General features: G+C 49.4%; 1 protein-coding gene across 1 annotated transcript in view; it reads left to right on the top strand.

Annotated features, from left to right (window-relative positions):
• BCL11A (BCL11 transcription factor A) overlaps positions 1-4335 on the top strand; it is a 71592-nt gene extending 67257 nt beyond the window's left edge. The window contains exon 4 of the mRNA XM_074150253.1: positions 4244-4335. Within this exon, the coding sequence (XP_074006354.1) occupies positions 4244-4335 (92 nt within the window). The remainder of the gene's footprint in view (positions 1-4243) is intronic.
• The last annotated feature ends 16271 nt before the right edge of the window (positions 4336-20606 follow it).

Raw genomic sequence — 20606 nt, 5'->3', positions numbered from 1 at the left:
GTAAATGGCAATGCAGAATATTTTGTTATTGGCCTTTTCTATTCCTGTAATGAAAGCTGTTTGTCGTAACTTGAAATTTTATCTTTTACTATGGGAGTCACTATTTATTATTGCTTATGTGCTCTGTTCAAAACAGAGGCACTTAATTTGATCTTTTATTTTTCTTTGGGTTTTTTTTGGGGGGGGATTTTTTTAATTTTTTTTTTTTTTTTTTTTTTTTTTTTTTTTATTATTTGGATGACCAAAGGTCATTACAACCTGGCTTTTTATTGTATTTGTTTCTGGTCTTTGTTAAGTTCTATTGGAAAAACCACTGTCTGTGTTTTTTTGGCAGTTGTCTGCATTATCCTGTTCATACACCCATTTTGTCCCTTTATTGAAAAAATAAAAAAAAAACCTTAAAGTACACAGTGTCAGCTTCTCGTGTCCTCATTTGACACACGCTGTAGATGGCTTCCAGCAGCAGGCTGTACGTAGGAGCAGGTCCCGCGCAGGGGCATTTTGGGGTGCCCGCTCCTGACCCCGAGGAGCGCCCAGCGTGTCTTAAATAAGCCGCCTCTGCCGAGGAAGAGGATTTTTGGGCTAACGAGTTAGCTTTGCGGCCAGTGGAAAGCGTTTGCAGTCTGGACCTGTAGTTTTGGGTTTTTTATTTTTCCCTCCTTTAGTCGAGGACTAAGCTGTGACCCGCCCCTCCCCCTCCCCCCCCCCCCCCCCCAATAACAGGTGGCATCTCTGGCTTTCACTTAGCGGCCTCGCTCTGCGCCAGGGACTTCCCCCCCCCCCCGAGTCTGGCAATACTTTGGCAGAAGAGATGAGCAAAAAAAAAATAAATCTCTGCAGCCCCCTCGAGACCCTCCCATCCACCCCCAGCAGGTTTTGGGGGCGTGGGGTGATATCAGCCGCTGGCGCACGCAGGCGCGTGGGCAGGAGCTGATTTCTCTCAGGGTGGGGTACGTACCTCAGCTCCGGGGTGACCAATGCCCAAAGCTCCTGGCACCGCTCCTGGCTGAAGCTGGGAGCTCCCCTTCTCTTCTCCCCTGGGCTTTTTTTATTTGGTGGGAATCACAGGTTTATGAAACGTTTTATGTGCATTGTCTTTAAAATCCGGACTCCAGTTCAGGTCCCCCCTGCCCCCTCCCTTCGGGGTCCGTATATGTTGTCAGTTTGACAAATACTGCATGTTGCAGCATCTCTTTACTTTATTAAAGCACGTACTGCTGTGATACTGTCTCTTGCTGTTCCTAGTGTAATGAATTTAATACTTTTTTTTTTCATTTTCCTTTTTTTGATTTCTGTAAAACCTTCCAGTTGTTCTGTTGTCTTCTTGTGATGGCATCGTTTGTTGCCTTTATTTTGCCCAGCGCCTTCTGAAGGGGAAGTTTGGGATTTAAAGAACGTACAAAAATATGTATCTGAAGAGAAAAATGTATTCCTTTTCTGGGAGACAAGGAAAATAAAGAGCAGCTCTGTTTTAATCCTGGGACAGGAGGAGTGAAGGTTGAATTGTCCAGGCTAGTGGGACGAGTGTGAGGGGGGTGGAAAAGCACCCCCGAACCATGCTCCCCTTCGCCGGGCTGGTACTGGTCCCCTTTGGCTGTGGCTGAGGCAAATGCTGTGCTGGAGCCGTGCGGATGCGGGAGCTGCGAAGGGATCCCTGGCACAGCGTAGGGGAGGCAGGGTCTGGCCCCGGCCCCAGCGTGGTGGGCTCGGGGCGAAGGGGGTGGATGCGGTGACTATCCCCGGGAGTGCTTGCGTAGGCAGGGTTGCGCAGGGGACTTTGCAGCTGGCTTGACAACATGACTTCTGATCCCGCGCCGTGAAATGTCCGTGCAAGGTCCGGTCTCTCCCTCCCGCTCACTCAAATTGCTGGCTGGTGGCACCACAGTCGAGACGTTGTCTGCAGGACTCGCGTTAGCTGGTCTGCCCGGGGTCATGCGTAACCTGGCTGTCTTTCGGAGTGGGAGCTGTACCCCGTGTCTATCTTAGGGCAGTCGTCGTTCCACTACCTTTCTCTATACTATGTTTTACTTATGAAGTAATCATATATACAGGCAGCTGTATACAGATCTATAGACAGGCATCTCTCTAGGCGGACCTGGGCTCCATGTGCTGCTACAAGATTAACAGGTGGAAAGCATGCAACGACTTTTTTTTTTTTTTTAAATTGCGCAGCGATGCATTTGATTTATAGGTTTCAGAGAGCTAAATTAGGCCGCCGGGCGCTGCTGCGCCCTGCAACTGTGCACATGGTGGTGTGGAGGAGCTTCAGGAGAGGCAGCTCCTGCTACAGGAGAAGTTGTCTGAGCTGGCCGGCGAGAGCGTAGCTTGAGAGCAACGCCACGCTGTCGCCTCGAGACCGAAGTGCTAACTTCATTGCTAACATGATGCTTTTCTGCCAGTGGCAATGAGTTAATGGCATGATAAAACCAAGGCCAAGTTTGTTGGGTTGGGGCACGGAGTCTAAGGCCCCGTCGTGTGCTCTTGAGCTGCTCTGGCATCCCGTGCACGCATGACCTGCGCTCCTTAGAAACGTCCCTGTTTCTGTGCAAAAAGATGTCTCTATAAATAAGAGCGATAGTTGGGTAACAGTGTCTCTACTGTTAAAATCTCAAACCTCATCAACTTTTGAGGAGGAATGCGTTTTTATGGCACAGACCCCTTTGCCGTTAGTATTTAATCTCCTCCAAATTGAATGATTAATGTAATGAAGGCACTGAAACAGTATCCAGAATTCAGACTACAGATGTTTCGTATTTATTATGTTTCCAAGAGCTGAGATAAATACAGGAATAAGTGACACCATGTCTTTGCTTGACATTCAGGAGGCTTTGGCGTATCTGATGAGATAGTTTCGGGGTTTATCTAGGTGCAGGGTTTGTACAAAACCAGAGACGAGATACCAGCTGCTCTTTTAGCTCCCTCCCTCTTTTCTTTTCTCCCATAAAGGTTGAAAACCCTTTTCAGTGGGTGTGTGGCAAATTGTACTATTGACTAGGAGGGCGATATTGCCCGGCGGGCTCTTTGCTGGAGTTGCTGGGGAGCCGCTCCTTCTCGAGCCCAGATGCTCATCTGCTGGTTTCAAAGGAGCCATGGGCATCCAGGTGTGGGGTCCCCTCCTCACCGAGGGAACCCCCCTGGGTTTCGTGCCCATGGCGGGACATCCAGTGTTGTGCTGGTAGGGCTCGTGGCCAGGATGGATGGATGCAGCGCTCTTGGCTCCCTTGAAAGTCTCAGCCTGCTTTAACGTCAGCCTGAAACATGTCAGGCTAAGACATCCGCAGCAGCAAGCCCTCCCTGGGGGGGGGAAACAGGCACATGCTCTTGACTTTGGAGGAGCCACTCGAGTTTACACCTGTTGAAGACCTGGCCCGGGACCTGCTTTTTTAGTCTTGATGGCAGCTCGTGTGTAGCCCTTCAACCACTCTCTTAAGCATTAGTGAAACAATTTCCATAGAAACTGGCACCCTGGTTGGGATGTGGGGGTGGATTTTGAGGGGTGTGCTGACGAAGCACCGGCCTCGCCACTGCCTCCGTGTGCGGTGTAGTCCTTAGCTTGCTGTTTGGGGTGGCGCAGTGCTTGGTGATCGACCTTGAGCAGGGGCTCGCAGCCCCTCTCCATCTCCATGTGAGTGGAGCCAAGGATGCTTGCTGTCCCAGAGCCCCGTCCCACGCTGTCAGAGTCGATGGCGAGTCACCCGCGCGCTTGGCTGGGCACAGGCTGGGGCTTTGCAGCTCCAGCTTTACTGCTGCAGCGTGCACTTGCACGCAGCGCGATATCCAGTGTGTAATGAGTTGGGGAAAGTCATCCATGAACCACCCGCCACGTGGCATGTTAACAGTACCGATGGCTTTAAGAGGGTCTTGGGCACCTGGATGCACTGTGGGTGCTGGGGGAAGCCCCCGAGGTTTTGGGAAAGAATAGGAGGAAATTTTCAGACGGGCTGGCTTGGTCCTTGCCCAAGCAGAGCTCCTGGCACAGTGCGGGCTTCTCAATAAAGCTCAGAGGTTTCTCCTCCTAAATGATCCCTGTGGTTCCTGCGTGGTGCTGAGCGATGCTGGACACGAGGGTGTGGTCTGAGAGGAGGAAGGGCTCCATCCTGCTGTATCCCTTTGCGACAGTTGGGTGTCCTAGTTGTTAAAGGGAAAAAAAAAAAAAGACAAAAAAAAAAGTAAAATAAGAGAATAATTCGCACCGTGGGCCATGTCACACCTGTTCTCTCCTCTGTCCCCATGCTCTCTGTAGGTTCGGCGTACCCCCCCAGCTGGCGCAGTGCCCAGGGAGCCCCGGACGTCTGGCAGTTTTCGGATGGAAGTTCAAGAGCACTTAAATTCTGAAAGGAGGTGAAGCTGGGGCGAGCGGCTGGCGGCATCTCGGCGTCCGGAGGTGGCCTCTGTCCTGCTGGCTCGCCGTGTCCCCGGGAGAGCCTGAGAAGTCACCCACTGAAGGCAGCGCTCCCCGGGCTCCTCTTGCCTGCAAGACTATCGTATTTATATTTTGTAATAGAGTACAACACTTCTTTGGGGTTTGGTTGGGGTTTTTTTTTCCTTTTTTTTTTTTTTATTTTCTAAAAACAAAAGAAAGCAAACCCACCCACCAAGGTCAAGGGCTTATCGATGGCTTCAACCGGCTCCTTTCCCCATGGAAATGACTTGCTCTCGTGGACAACCCGGCCTGTTGGTTATCTCCCTGACGTGCCATTTCTCGGAAGGCGCATCTGATGTGATGAATTAAAAATAAAACAAAACAGTGTAGGTCTGTGGGTGGGTGGGAAATTGCCATAATAAATGTTGGAGCTTTAGGTTTTGTTTGCTCTGTCTTTAATTTTTAATGCTAACAAGGGCCAGGCGGCGGGTATGACTTTGTATTACCGTATCAGCTGCAGAAAACCAAGTGCTGAGTTTACAAAGAGAAAGCCGGGGCTGGTGTCTGTGCGAGGGGCTGCACAGCCCTGGTGGGCAGACGTTTCCCACAGAGCTAGACCAGGCTTGAGGCTTACGGCCACTGCACCTCATGTCGTGGTGAACCCCCACTGGCATTCAGTGGTGCAGAAGCGTGGCGTCTCCCAGCTCTCCTCCATTGCCCACCTTCTCTTGATGAATGCTGGCTGTCGTATTGCATTTCTGCTGTTAGACTATGTACTTTTGGGGCTGGTGGGATCCGTAATGTCCCTTAGTGTCCGTCCGAGGAGAAGCGAGGCCAGCTGGTAGGTTTTGGGAGGAGCGATGATCTTGCTGTGGAGATGCTGTCAGTACCAGGGGATGCAGAGCCCTGCCCTGAGCCGGAGTACTGGGGGGAGCTGCTATCAGGCTGGCGTGCCGCTGTTTCCAACTGAGGGCTCCAGCCCTTGCACAGCTTTTCCCCTCTGCCAGTGACACTCATCCCTTGCTCGGAGCTCAGCACTCACCCCAGGAGTTTGCTGGTTCAGGGCCCAAGAGCTTTTCTGAACAGAAGATGGGTTAAGTGCATGCTTGTGTGCTGTCTCTGATGGGATTTATAGGCTGTAGCTACTCATGCCTGTGCTGGAGAGCAGAATGGACCTTATTTGGTGAAAGAAACCAGCTGGGTAGCGAGCAGAGCTGCTGGCCGGCCGTGTCGGGCTGCCAGGACACCCGCTGCCGGTCGCAGTGGGACAGAGCCGAGTCGCGGGGCAGGGGCCAACTGATTTATTTGCTTCATGTATTAGCTTCATTCTCACTGCTGGTTTTATTCACCTCCTTTCCTAAAATCTGAGTGAGGCACCCAGCCGGGGTGACTCTCTCCTGGCAAAATGGCCATAGGGAAATCGATGTTGCCTTTTCGATGGGTGGTGGTTGCTCTTTTGTTTTTTAAAAACCCGGGCTGTAGTTCTCGTGTCAGCTGGGGCATAGCACAAGCACAGACACTTTTGTACCTTAAAGCTTGGCAAGGGGCTGAGGTGCGTGGCAGAAGCACCTCCACACACGGGTGTAGGGTCAAACCAGGGTGCACAGGCATGGGCTGACCCAAAGGGAGCTATTGCTGCTTCTTTTAAGGTGATTTGGTCTTTGAGGTCAAATTACCCAAAAGCCTGCACACACCCTAAGCTTTTTTTATCACTAGGAGATGTTTTTAAAAGGTTTTTTCTATCCCAGCCTGTGTTACCACCTCTTTGTCTGCTCATAAGGGTTTTTTTGAGCCTTGGAAGGGTGAATCCTGTTGCATTAAGCATCCTATTGATTGCAAGCATGCCATGGGTAAGGAGTTAGCAGCTCCCGTGAGCTGCTGGCACCCTCCCCTCTCCCCCTGCTCCTGCCCCGAAGTATCTCTGCACCAGCAGCTGCATCAGATTGGGGCTGAGTTGGTAGTTGCAAAGGGGGTTGCTCTGCTCTTTCTTCCGAATTGCAAACAAGGGATCACCTGGTACCCATCTACAGCAGGCCTGCAACGCTTATAATAAAGGGCAGCTGGGTGGCTGCTTTATAAAGGTTTTTCAGTATACTGGCTGGTTCTTGTGGGGGCGAAGCTCAGTGAGTAGATGGTTTCTGGGGTAGTTGATCGTGCTTCTGTTGCTCTGCTTGGTGAAACAAGTGCAATGTCCTCTGCTTTCTCTGGCCGTGGCCCACCTCTCCTCCAGCAGGCAGCATGAGGCAGGTGTTTCTCCTGGGAAAAGCAGAAAATAACAAAGCAGTGACTGCTAAATGCATTCTGCCGAGCAGAGAGGGGAAAAGTTATACCTGTCCTTCCCTGAAGTGTTGAAGGTAAAGTGAAATAGTTCTTAAAATGTGTATTTTTTTAATACAGGTGTTAAACCCTCCCAACTCTTAGGATTTCAAAACATCTGCAGAATTTATGTGTTGCCTTAATGTTACCAATACGTGTAATGACTGTGCTGAGAGCCTCTTGTAAGTGTTAGGGCTGCACTGGGGGCTCTCCTCCCCGGCTGTGGGGCCTGCTCCTGCTCCCAGGGTCCACGTGGCTGCTGTGAAGCAACAAGGCAGTCTCAGCACCAGGTTTGGTGGAGCTACAAGGGTTTCCACCACCTCATGTGACTTGGGCTACTGTGTGCTTTAGGTAGGGGTACTGTTAGGATCCTTTTTTGTCTGACCAGGGCTTGGCTGCTGCAAAGCCCTTCAGTGTATCTGGGCGTGCAGAGGATCGCCAGCCGTCGCATTACAGCGGCTTAATGAGTTTCTGCCAATTAAGAGGAGTCAAGGGTTTCCTGCGAGGGGAGAGCTGGAAAACTGTTAGCCTCAAAGCTGGAGGCTGCTCTGTTTTCGGTGCAAGAGGGGCAATATTTCTAGGGATTTTGTATTTTAGCATATTCCCAATGTGTCAGTCTGCACATCAGAGTTAAAAAATGAAGTATGCTTTGTCTTTATAAAAAAATCAAAGCTCTAAAGTTTTGGAGTTTTTAATAAGCAAAAGAAAAGCTCTTTTTTTCCTAGTCCGCGGGCTGAGATGAGCAAGATACCTGGGAATTAGCTAGTTTAGCTTTGATTATTTGGGTTTAAAAAGCTGCTTTCAAACTTGAAGGCAATTTGACTGTGCTGTATTTTATTTCTAAGCACACTTTCCCTACATCACAATGCAGCAAAGGTCAAGTCTTCTGTGAAGTCTAACTTAAATTTTGCTTTCAAAACATGTATTTCGGATTTGCGATGCATTTGGGCTGTGGGCTTTTACAAGATGAGAAGCGAGGAGCAAAGTGAATGTGTTAGAGGTTGCTTATTGAGCACCGTCTCTCCAGAAGGGATCTGAAAGCAGATCTAAAAATCCCATGAAGGGGATTCCCCCACCCCACCCCCATTTTGTTTCAACCCCGGCTTTGTGTCAGGTCCCACTAAGCGACCTGTGGGACCAGCAGCAGCATCGGGCTCGGGCGCAGCGTGGTGTTGGTGGGCAGCAATGTGAATGCAAACTCTGGGGGAAACTCGGGCTGCTGGGGGTTATTTTACCAACTATGCTTTTGTTTCGCATCTCACTCCTCCCGTTGCTGTATGTGTCTGAGCTGTCTGGATGCCGACAAAACCCAGGGGTGAGCCTTTACCGGAGGACCCGCTCAACATATCTGCCTTTCCAGGGCTCCCTGCTCTGCTGTGACATTTCATACGATCCCACTATAAATTATTATCAAGGAGCGAGCTGAACAACCCCCCTGAAGGAGAGTGGTGCCTCATTTGCTGCTGCTTTTTTTTATTCCCTGCTTTGCCCCCAAGTTTTCTCATTTCAGGCGTGATTAGGCATCACCATTCAGTTTTATGTTGTATCTGCTTCAAGTCGATAAAACTTTGTTGCCCCTCCATCCTAACACCCCCTGAATGTCCTCTCCCCCCAGAAGTCACCCTCTTCTGCAGGCGTCCAAATAATAAATTATTCCTGAGGAAAGATGGAGTTGGGGGGTGGGGGGAGCACAACATCAACACCCCATGCCCCCAGTAAGGCCCTTACTCCATAATCTCACTGGATAGTGTTACACATCTGGTAGAGGCTTGTTCGTTGTTGCTATTACTTTTATTGCGTCTTTAGTGGTGATGAAGTTCAGATGGCAGAGCCAGTGGGCCCCAATTTAATTTCATCTGGCCTCCTGTAACGAGCACACTGTGATCCCCGGGCAGGGCTGGCTCGGCCGCAGCTCCAGCGGGCAGGGGCTCACCCACCGTGGTGATGGGCAGAGGTGGTGCGGACAGACAGCCGGACAGGCAAAACCCCACAGCGAGAGCTGGGGGAGGGGGCATGGGGAGGAGAAATCTGGAACTAAGGATAAGGCATGGGTGGAGGTATCTGTGCTGTGTGAGTGCTGAATACTGCAGTGACCTGGGTGGGTGGGTGGATGGATGGACAGACAGCTTTTCATGTCAAAACCCAGAAGCAAGATCACGAGGTGGATTTCCACCTTTTTTGGTGGCTGGGGTGTGGGTACTGTGACACTTCCCGAGGTTGCTCTAGCTCTGATGGCTCTTCCCTGGCGATTTCTGTGACCCTCCGGGTTTCCAGCGGCAATGTATAGAAGCTCCCACCTCTCCCCTGGTGTCTGCCAATGCATGTGTCTAAGGGCTATACAGGATTCATTTACGGGCCTCCCTTTGGTGGGATATGTGCATGCAAAATGAAGGTTGTATTTGGCTTCTAATATTCAGATCTATATTCCATATTGTGTTGACCAAGAAAAGCAACTCAGCCCCCGTGCTGAAGAATGTGATGGACTGATGACTTTCAGAAACATACTGTAAATCAAGGAGGCTAATAAATACTTGCTATTAATAAAACAGGGCTACTGCCTTTCAAGTTATTTTCACATTTTACAGTTTAAAAATTAAATGGAATGAAAAAGGCAATATTTTTGGACTTTCCCTCTTCCCCCAGCACAGCTGTTGCTAAACTTAACCTCCTCAAACGCCCGGGCAAGATGAGTTTTTCATCAATGAGAAGGTCTAGATGGAGCAGTAAGACCCTTGCCCAACCCCATGGAGCTGACGAGGGGCTGACCCCAGCAACAGGGTTCCCTTGGCAAGTGGTGGCCTCTCACCGGGTTGTCCCTATGGGCTGCCAGAAGATCCCCAGAGCTTGTCCAGACCAATGCATCAAAGAGCCTGCAGCCAAAAGCTGTACCACCTGCACCAGCTTATGCTAAACCTTTAATGCTTCCCAGTTGTGAGCAAAACTGCTCCAAGTGGTAAGTGCATGGGCAGAGCATCCACAGGCTGCTTAACCGTTTCTGTCGGGTTTCTCTGGGTCCGTACCCCATCTATTGCAAGAAGTTTGGTGAAGGTGTTGGTGGCCAAGGGCCTCATGGACACACCTGCAGGCAGCAGAAAATGGGACTGTGAACTTGCTTCTTCAGTATCTGTAGCAGAGCTCATAGTGCCTACAGGGATGCCAGAACAGGCTCTGAAAATACCTGTGCCCTTGCAAGCCCATTTTTTTTCTTTATGTGAGTGTCTGTCCTGTCCCTGACCTCTTACAGCCCTCCGTCAGCAAGCAGTGCCCAGTGGCTGTGACACTTTGGTCCCCCTTCCCTGTGGGCTGAGGTTGACCCCTGGCATCCCTAGTCCCATGGCTCATCTCCCAAAAAGTTGGTGGGTGGTGTGGGCTCTGCCTGTCCTGCTTTTCCCAAACACCTCTGCACCCCTAAATCCAGTATGGATAAAACTTTTTTTTTTAATATTCTCCTCCCAACAGATGTCTTTCCTGCCGCCTCCCTGGCATGCTCCTCTGGGGCTTGGCTTTTCCATTTGGAGGCATTGGGGAGCAACATTCCTTTGGGAGCTGCTTTACACCTGGCTGCTCCTGTTGGCTTTTTGCTGCCTGAAAACCCATTTTAACCTCTTTTTTTTTTTCTTCCCCTTCCCTCTCTCCCCTGCTGAAGAGATAACACTTTCTGCAGCTGTAGTGATTAAAGGGGTGGGGAAAAAAAGCTTATTTAAAGTAGAGCCTGGCAATATAAAATAAGGTGTGGAGGTGATGAATGATCCCAGGATATATTAAAGCAGGGGCTGGCATTTTTGACACCTCTCCTACCTGCAGCGTGTTTGAGCACCTAGGAGACTGGCTGTTTTGAAATGCCGAGCATCCGCCCCCGGGCCCTAATTCGGGCAAGTTTAAAAACGTCCTCTGGGATTTAGTCAAGTCATTGCTGCTTTCCTCTCCCAGAGACCCCAGTGCTGCTGTATGGATGTGGGGCTGGAAGGGGACAGGAGGACAAAATCGCACCCCAGCCCTGCTCTGCCACCCGAGGGTGAGGGGATCAGAGGATGGACACGCCTGGAAAGGTCAGAGACGGGAAAAGCTTCCCTGGCTTTTAAAGGCCTTTTGAAAGCTCTTGGAAGCATATTCCCAGCATTGCTGTAAGAAGCAGTCAGGAGAAAGAGGGGAAAAGAAGAACTCATTGCATGCAACCAGCAGGGCAGGCACAGAGAAATTATGCATTTTTCTGGACTTATTCCCTTCTGTGTATTAAACATTATTTTAATATTCGAGTGACAATGTTTTATAATTAAGCTAAATGTAAGAGACGGAGTACGCTGGAGAGCTCAGCTCGGTGTGAGGAGGTGAGGAAGGTTTCCACCCGTTGCCCAGGATTAACCCCAGGTTGCAGCATCCTCTGCGGCCACACTGGCAAGTATGGTGCCTGGCTCTCGAATCCCAACACACCCCGCACTTCGGCAAGCAAAACCTTTAACTCGTAAAGGTTGTAATGTTAATACAGAAGAAAAGCCTTTTAAAAAATTACATTAGTTCACAGACATCTATTGAACTCATGAGGGGAAATCTAGCCCCTGAGAGATAGAAACTAAAGAGCTGAGCCATAAACCAGTACGATAACATCCTTATTATAAGATGCAAATTAAGGGGCCCAATTCACTTTAAAAAAGCATTATGAGTATTTAATTTTTCTAGTGGGAATATCTCTGAAGTTGGCCTGTGTGTGGTTTTTCATACTGTGTACTTAAAAAAAAAAGAAGAAGAAGAAAGTAAGTGAGGCCATGAAGAAGCTGCTGAAGGCAGAGTTGAGGATGCCAAGTGGTGATTTGGGTGTCAGAAGAAGTAGCTGGTGCTTATCGCAGGCAGGAGACCATGTGGTGTTCACGCCGGTTTTGGATGGGGAGACGCGGCTAAAGCCAGCAGCATTGTGGTGGGTTTCTGAAGTTGTAAAACGGGGTCTGAACCTGCCCTGGGATTTAAGTGCCTCATCTCCGGAGCGGCTAGCTGGCTCCGTGTGCATCTCTGCCCAGTGTCTCAGTGCTGACACTGATGCCCTACGGGTCAAGGAGGTGCGCTCAGTTGAGACTCCATCTGAGTTTTTGGGGATTTTCTGGGCAACTTGCTCCCCACCCTTGCTATTGCATCCTCTTTTGGGAAGCAGGTGGACTGCCATAATGCTGCCGACAGTGTTATTGGTTACAGGTTATAGAAAACATACAGTCTGGCGAAGAGACGACAGGGCTTTTGGATGCTTTCTTTGAGGCAGTTATTTGCACCGGGAGTGATTTGAAGCTGAGTTTGTTTTTTGTGGCCATTCCTTGTTTCCTGGAGCCTTTTTGAATTATTTTATTTTATTTTTTTCTCCTTGAAGTTGGAAGACAGTGTAATCGCTGCCCTTGCCTTTACCGTTTGTTAGACGTCAGAGGTTAAAGTCCCAAGCCAGAAGGACTTGGCACACAAGGTGGGGACAGCTGGGATAAAAGGGAGAGAGCCTCTGAGTGTTTGGTCTGCTCTCCATCCAGCTTCAGGGTTGAAAGGTCAAGACCTGTTCGAAAAAGCAAAGAAAATGCAGTACCCTTGATTCACATCCTTAAAGACAAAAGGCCTGGTTCAGCTGCCTGTGTGCTGGAGCCATCAGGAGGCTGGAATTATCTTTTCAAACGTAGAAAGTAAACTCCTACCCTGAAAGACTGCTTTTTAGGCAGGCATCATACAGCTCTCCTATATAATGCCTAGAGGTCAAGGGTTGAGTAAAATAGAGAGACCAGGTAAATACATTCATTTGAAACCCAAGGATTACATAATTTTATTTATTTTGCAGAGTTGTAGAGCGTCTCTCCAATTATGGAGATAAAAACTGGGACGGAACGGGGGCTGACAGCTCCAGACCCAGCCCTGCAGCTTGAGTTTGGGGTTGGGCTCTGCTTCTACACCGCAGCCCCTGCTTCGGATTTGGGGCACATAATAATGAGGTTTTCCCAAGGGGGGGGGTTAATCAGCTGAGGAAAACCCTGGTCTCCAGCTGGACCCCAACGACTGACTTTGGACCGGGTCTGAGCTCTGCATTAAAACCTGTTTCTCATCCCAAGGCTGCCTTGCTATCCCCTTTCTGGCAATTGAATACTTACTTGTTTCCAAACCACTGTTTACAAGGAATATTGCTTCTTTTTAAAGCTGCACGGATACACGTGGCCAACGAAGACCATAAAATAGTGGTAGGTAATGCTTGCTGTCAGGCACTGGGCTGGCCGAACCCTTAGAAATACAGACTCCTTGCTTTGACTGTTTTTTTTTTTTAAAGAAAATAAATCCAATATATTCTTCTTTTATCTTGTTTAGGAATCATAAATTTAGCATGTAACAGGGTTAGCGGACCGGCTAGGCAGCTGTATGAGGCCATAGGTTAGTTAGGCTGGAAGTATTTATGGGGCTGTCGCTCAGCTGATCCCTGAGGGGGGGCTCATCACTTGTTGCACATGGTATTAAACACCAACACCCACCAACACCCAAACTAAACAACCTTTTCTGACAGAGCAGTGCCATGCCCCAGTAATCTTCCCACAGATATCTATAAAAAGAGGTGTTTTATGAGTAGGGGTTTTTTTAACCTTTTATCCTCCCTTCCCATCCTGAACCCACATAGGAGCACCTGGAGCATCATATGTACATGTGTGGCCAAAAATCACCCGACTGAAGAGACAGATGGGGAATTTCGCTCAGCATTTACAAAATGAACTTTGTGGGAAGGTGGAGGGTCAATACTAGGATGATATAAAGCTCATGGCCAAACCCTGGCAATATCTCTTGGACAGGCCTACAGGCATTCTCCATGCCATTTCCCGTCTCGCTGTGCACCCCCTAAGCCTCCCCCTCCCATCTATTTAGGAACAGGAGCCTCATAAATCCTTCTGACCCGGATGCTTTATCGGGTCCCCCAGCTTCTCTCTGCGAAACCGCGGTAGGGGCGAACATCTGCGCAGGGGATATCCTTCTGCTCCCGCTCCTCCGTGGCCGGCCGCTATCACCGCCGGGAAGGCAGTTGTGGTTTCGTAGCTTTTTAGCTGCGAAATGAGGAAGGATGTTCTTCCTCGCGGTTTGTAATTACAGTGTAGAAAGTAAAAAACGTATTTCTGCATCCCACCCCAGATTCACTCTCCTGCAGCCGGGGCTGAGATAAGGGGCGATACGTCGCAAAGAAAAACCCTGACAGTGACCGAGTTATGAAAGTGATTGTAAAAGCTCCCTGGGAGATTAAACGCAGGTCTGAGCCTATGCGTGGCAGCAGCATTTGGGAACGGCATTTAATATCACGCAGTACCTTGCTTTTTTAAAAAAAATACAGCACCCCCAGAACCCAGCCTCCCTTTGTGCTGGCGTTGCAGCAGTCGGGATCCTGGTGCCCTAAATCCACCCTCCATCTTTAACCCCAGAAATTCTTCAGCTTTGGGGGCAGGTGATGTATTTGTGTCTCACGCCTCCCCGCCCTGCACCCTGATGTTTGCACAATCAAAACCTAGAAAGGTTCCAGGATTAGCACCACTGAACCCAGGAGGTGGGCTGGTCCTTCACTGGTGATGCTCTGGAAGGTCTGTGGGGTTTCCTCCAGGATGGAGTGATGCCCAGTTTCAGGTCTGCCATCACTCCAAAGATGGGACAGTGGCCTCACAGGAGCTGCTGTGGGGATGGATGAAGCTGGAGCATAATCCCTATGTGTGCTTGAAATGGTTTGGGATAATAAGTTAAGAAATAGTGAATTACTGATTTGCAAGCAGCACAGGCGGCTCGCTCATACCTGATTATGGGTGCTCCCTCCCAGCCATGTGCCCACCACAGAGGGTCAGGTGGGCAAGGTGTCCTGGGCACATCCATCTGCAGTGAGGATGTTTCTGGGCACACATCTTTTTGGAAGAGCATGGTGGGGTCCTGCTTGGGGCCACTCCCCCACGTACCTCCCCTTCATGAAGATGATGCAAGGTCTGATGTCTCCCCGACTCTGATGATCCCTGACCCCAGGGCTGGAGCAGCAGAGCTGTGCTGTGCAGACCAGGGTCACCTCTGTTTTGCTTTCATGAGGGCTTATCTTCCTCTTCTTTAAAGGAAGAGACTGACTTCCCCCTTGAGCTGCACTGGGGTGGATTTAAGGAGTGAGAAAGAACAGTGGGACTCCTCTATTACCTGACGCTACAGGATTATTTTTTTTTTTAATTTTGTTTTTTTGCACTGCAGTGAGAAGGTAGAGGTGAATCCTTGCCAGACTGCGAGGTGCAGCTGGGAAGGGGACGATCTTTGCTGATGGCCCTGGCTGGGATGTGTCGTTCCCCCCGCCGGGAGCCCCTGTGGCTGGGGCCCTTCTCCCCGCGCCACTCAGCAGGTTTCGGCATGACTCACTGAAGCTTGGGACGAGGTGGGGTGTTTTCTTCCAGGTCAGGATTTAGGTGGATTGGCAAAGGGCTGTGGGAATGCTTTTAAGGTGTCTTCTTGCATATTTTTTTTTTTTTCCCCTCTTTCTCCTTTTTGTTTCCCGGCAAGCGGTGCCAAGCTCTCCTGCTCTGCCTTTGCCTGGGAGATGAGTGAGGAGGGGTTCAGGCTGCTGGAGATGCACATTTAGCAATTGCCTGCATCCTGCCCTGTACCTTGGCTCAGCATCTTTCCTCCCCTTCTCCCCAACACCCCCCAAAACTGCTCCCCATCTCCAAAGAGGTCAATGCCTTCGCTCCTGGCTGGGGGCCACCAATGCAACCCCATTTCCTCCCTCCTCGTGGGGTGCCTTAGTGATGGGAATCAATTCACACTTATTGACATACTTCAAATAATAAAAATAACAGAACAAGAGCCTTGAAGATGCCACAGATCTTTATAACACACATCGAAGTCTTTGAAGACTTGGAGCTCCAAGGCTTATGGAGAGATAAATAATAAGTAGTAATTAAAGATGCATGCACTGTATCACTCTGAATTGCAAGAGGTTTTACAGCGGATGGACACGCCATTGTGCTGGTCGAGGTCCTTGCTGCGGCATTTTGGGGTGGCCGGGTGGGTCTGCAGCTGAGCAGCTGCTTGCATGCAAGACATGCTTTGCATTCATGTTACTGTTATTATTTAACGTGTGTTAATGACTGCAGCTCCAGCTCTGCCGATGCAGGGCTCCGAGCCTGGCTATTGCCCACCCAGAGCCAAGGCTGGCTGCACCTCCTGGTACCCAGTCTGCTGCAGATTAAAGATCTCGTACCACCAAGCAGGGATAAATGTGAGGTTTTGTGCCACTGGTTCCCATCGTAATTATGTATCTGCATGGGATAGACCTGAGGGCAAACTGTCCTGGCACTCCATCAGCACTTTCCTACGTGCGCTTCTGGGAAGTGAAGGGACAGCCCCATGCATGACCTGTTCTTCTGGCCTCTCCTCAATCACATTGCAGCCTCAGGTGCATTTTTAGCTCCTCTGAAATATTTTGGGGGTGTTTTTTCACGTTAGTGCCTTAATCACTTTTTTTTTCTTTTTTTTTTTTCCCCTCCTTTGACATGTCCGAACTATTTCATCCCATTCTTAGTATTGACATAAAAATGCAGCTGAGAAAACACTGAAGCTGTTTCAACAACTGCCGTGCTAAGAAGTAAAGTAAACCAGAAAGTAGTTATTACACCGAGAGCTTCCTCTTTAAATCAGCTGGGGGGGGGGAGAAGTGAGATTACTTGGTAATTAGATTCTCTCCCTCACCCTAATTGCATTACCAATAAATCGGCTCTGAAGATCTGTTTCTTTTTAAGTTTTCTTGAATTTAGTCTTTGTCTGAGAATCTTGGAACAACAGAGCTGCAGTAAGTTTGATTAACCTATAGTTAATTAATGGGGTATTTCAGCTCTGCCCTTCTGGACGCTCAGCCTCAGATAGTTAACCATCGGCCTCTCAGAACCCAACCCCCTGCCAAACATGGGGGAGAGGAGCAGCAGAGAGCTGAGCATGGTGAGCTGGTCCCTCATTAATGACATTGTTTAAGTAAAAGTGCAGCAGGCTTTACATTAAGGGATAATTTGGCACAAACACAAGTCCAATGGAAAAAATTAACTTTTTTGCCTTTTTGTTCTGCACCTTCCCCCCTACTCTTTCCAGAGCTGCCGAAAGACCAGGGAGTTTTAGTTTAGAAAATGCCTCTTATAAATATCTCCTATAATTTCAGTGTCTCAGACCCTGAATCCATTTAAGCACTGTTTAAACCATATATATGTTGTATATTTTCTTTTTTAGAAGAAGAGAGGATGTTTAGTTAATATATAATTATGTTCTGGGTCCGTGGGGTGCGGATGGGCGTGGGGAGAAACCCACAAGCCAAGAGAGAGGAGGATGAAGAAAAGCCCTCCCGAAACCGTGTGGAGCATCCCCTTTCCCTTAATTGAAGTCAGGGCAGATCTCTTTCGTTGGGAGGTGAGTGATGAGGGCTTATCGGTGACCTTCCACCGATATCTTGCGCAGTTGGAACCCGGCGGTTGCACAAGAGGTGGGGTGGCGATGCACGGTACTGCGCCACAGGACTCGTGGTGAATTCGTAACGGATGACGGCTCCCAATTCACCGGCGGTTCGTGTATGCCATTCACTTTGATGCACTGGTTCACATGCACCAGGTTACATCCCTGTGACCCACAGGCAGCCAGATGATTTATCAGAAAAAACAATGCTGATGGTTTAAAAAAAAATCCTTGGTGAACACAGTGTAAATTCTATATTGAAGGAGTTCATCCTCTCCACTGTCCTACTCAAGTCCACGCTTTGCAAAGGTTTATTGATATCACATGTGAGTTTCTTCTGGGTAGGAAGACGAGGACCATTGTGTTGACAATGCAATCACCTTCAGCAGGAAAAAGAGAGAATTATGACCCCAAAACACAGCAATCCTTGGATGATTTTAACTGGGGAACTTGACTAGCAGGGACACTGGATCATGCTACCTCCATTAGGAGAGCATCAGTGAGACTGGAGCTGTTCCACAATGGGGGATGAACCAAGGGCATGCCAGCACTTGATGTGACTGCACTGATGGGTCACTGTCCCATAGGGTCAGACCTAGGTGGGCAGAGCCACGTGTAGGTCATGTAGGTCACAGGCTCTACTGACAGACCCAGGCATGACCAGGGAAGGGACCAGGGCCAGGAGCCATGCAGGGAGTGCAGGCAGGAGCAACAAAAGATGGGGATAGAGATGGAGAGGATGGAGGAGGCAAGACTACATCCTTTAGGATTCAGAAATCTGGCCTGCTAATCCTCTTATGCTGCTCAGAAAGTATTCAAGGCTGCCCTGCTTGGCCAGGGATGGGAACGGCCTTCAGCTGTGGCTGTGCTGCCCCCTCTGCTGATTATCCACAGGTGGGGACACCCAGCCAACTTCTCCTCCAGCTTTTCCTGATTATGGAGGTCTATGAGGTAATTGATACAGGCACAGGCTCACAGCAGGCTCAGGAGCAAAGGGCTGGAGCTGAGCTTGGAAAGAGAAGCAGCAGGTTGTGCTCCTGTGGTGGGAGGCTCATGCGTTTCTGGGTTTGCCTTGGTGCTTTCTGATGTCATAGATGATCCCCTGCACCAGGTGAGCTGCAAGCGCGTAGGCGTCCCAGTGCTGGCAGCGCTGCGATACCAGCCTTCACCCAGGGTCTGCTTTGGCCACCGCAGCTTTGTGCTTGCACCTGAGCTAGCTTTGTTTCTTGGGCTGGACCTGGGAGGCAGTGCCTGCAGTCTTCATTTGTGTTTGGCTGGCTCAGAATAACATCTCTCTGGGCTCAAAACAACCTCTGGGACTGTGCGTGGCTCAGAAGTGCCAGCTTACTACAGGTACCCAGCGTGCTCTGGATATGGGGGAGCAAAGCTGTGTTGATTTGGGAGAAAAGAGAGGATGTCCTTGCCTAGCTTATGGAGGATGGAGGCTTTTACGAGGTGCTTCCTATTGAACTTCACTTGTGTGCCAAGCTGAGCCTTAGGTGGCACCTCATCTCAACTTGCTCATCTATGTGACCACCTTGGGTTGTTGCCGACGGGAAGGACTGGACATTCACCAGGGACCTGCTCTCCGAGGGCCAGGTGAGTGATACCTGCGTGCTGCTCTCTGCTGCTGCTCTTTAGAGTCATCCCGTCTTTAAGATTGTAGCTCTTTGCAAATATATGTTATCTCTCTAAGATCTCCCTGTGCCCACAGTACGGCACCTGCAATACATATTATATCATACTGTCTTTCTTCCATGTTTGCCAGAGGGGAAAGCTTAGGGTGGACTATGCATTAGATTTTTGGAAAGGATTTCTACTCCCTGACACCATGGGCTCAGATTAGCCCTTCACCTGTGCAAGAGAAATATATTGGGTATTACGAGTGTGTAGGATTGTGTAGTGCTTTTTTGAAGACATACCCCTAGAGCTGGAGGCATGGTCTGTGCTGGTGTATTAATCGTGAGAAGATGTGTTGCTCCATTATCCTGGCAGAAATACATTTTTCTTCCCTGTCCTGACAATTCACGTTTTTCTGGGAAGGGCTGTATTTTAGTGCTGCAGTGGGCAGAAGACTTAAGGTTCCTGGCAGGTTTGTCTTGGGGGTTTGAAGTTTATTGGGGGTCCCTAAGCACTGCTAAATTAATGCAAATCACCAAATTATATCACTTAGGTACAGCAGCATCTCTCATTATTGCTGAAAAGGGGGTAATATTCAAGTTCTCCAATGAATGGCTTTGTACCACATCTAGCATTTCCCTCCCTGGTGAGTCAGGGATGAAACCACGATGGGTTAATTCCTCTTTTCCTTGGGGAAGTAGTAGGGGACCCTGCAGAAACAAATGTGGTGACTGGAGACCAGATGATGTCAAATTGCTGGATTTTACTATTGAAATGGCCTCCCTCTGCAGTTCTGTAAGTGGTGTGATGGGGCTGGGGCTAAAGGGAGGTGGGCAGGAGGATTTGGAGCTTGGGACCCTCCACAGCTGGTCCTGCCTGTAACTAGGGTGGATGAGAAAAAGCGCAGCAGATGCTGGTCCTGCACTAGAGCCAGACCAGATTCTTTTATTCCCTTCACTCCAGGCAGGAGATCCAGTCCAGGGGACGCTTTTTCTTCCTTTTTTTCTCATCGCAGTGGCAGTGGGGCAGGCTTATCCAGTGCTACCAGATGCATGATTGGGGTCTGTGTGGTACTGAGCTCAGCCCAGCTGTCTTGGGACACAAGGGTCTGTCTCCAATACCACCAGTCTTCATGGTCCCTCCCCCTCCCTTGGTGGGGTTGTATCACCTTGTACTTGAAGACACCACAGCCCTGGTCTATCCCCCCCACCCCTCAAACCACCCTCCTCCCCTCTGAAAACCCCAGCAAAGGTCAGCTTTATTCATTTTTTGGCAAACCCATGCTACGACTGGCTGGACTGGTTTGAAAATGCCTAGTGGCAGCTGTGGCCTCGTGCAAAGTTGCTTCAGGATTGCATTTCCCTGGCAATGAGTCACTTACTGGGACGGTGTGACTTTGCACTGTTAGGTGTCTGTCCCGCTATACACCCAGCCAGGGCAGCCTGTCTTCATCCATCATGGTCTTGCCATTGCCCACGGGTGACCCGAGGTGAGGTTGGTGTTGTTAGCTTGGAGGAAACATAAGGGTATCTTAAAGTTATTTTGGCCACCCCTTCCTCTCCCCTTGCATTTCTATCTCTGGCACACGGTACCTGGCATTAGCTTTGGAGTAATTCCAGCAGCAAGAATTGCAAGATAAAGACTTATCCATTGAAACGTCATCCTTGACTCCTGCAGACCCTGAGCTGCTCTCATCAGTTCTTGTTTGAGCGATTAAGGATTGCACCATTAGTCTACTGCTTAATGAATATTGAAATACTGTCTGGAAATGAAAAGGCGTATGTTTTCTGCAACACAAACAAACCAGAAATGTTTTCCACTGTGGTACGGTCCTCTAAGTGTTGGGTGTCACCCCACTGGA

Source organism: Numenius arquata, chromosome 7, assembly GCF_964106895.1.
Source record: "Numenius arquata chromosome 7, bNumArq3.hap1.1, whole genome shotgun sequence".
Lineage (NCBI taxonomy): Eukaryota > Metazoa > Chordata > Aves > Charadriiformes > Scolopacidae > Numenius > Numenius arquata.
Note: the sequence above shows the minus strand (reverse complement) of the source record. Positions and strands in the feature narration are given on the sequence as shown.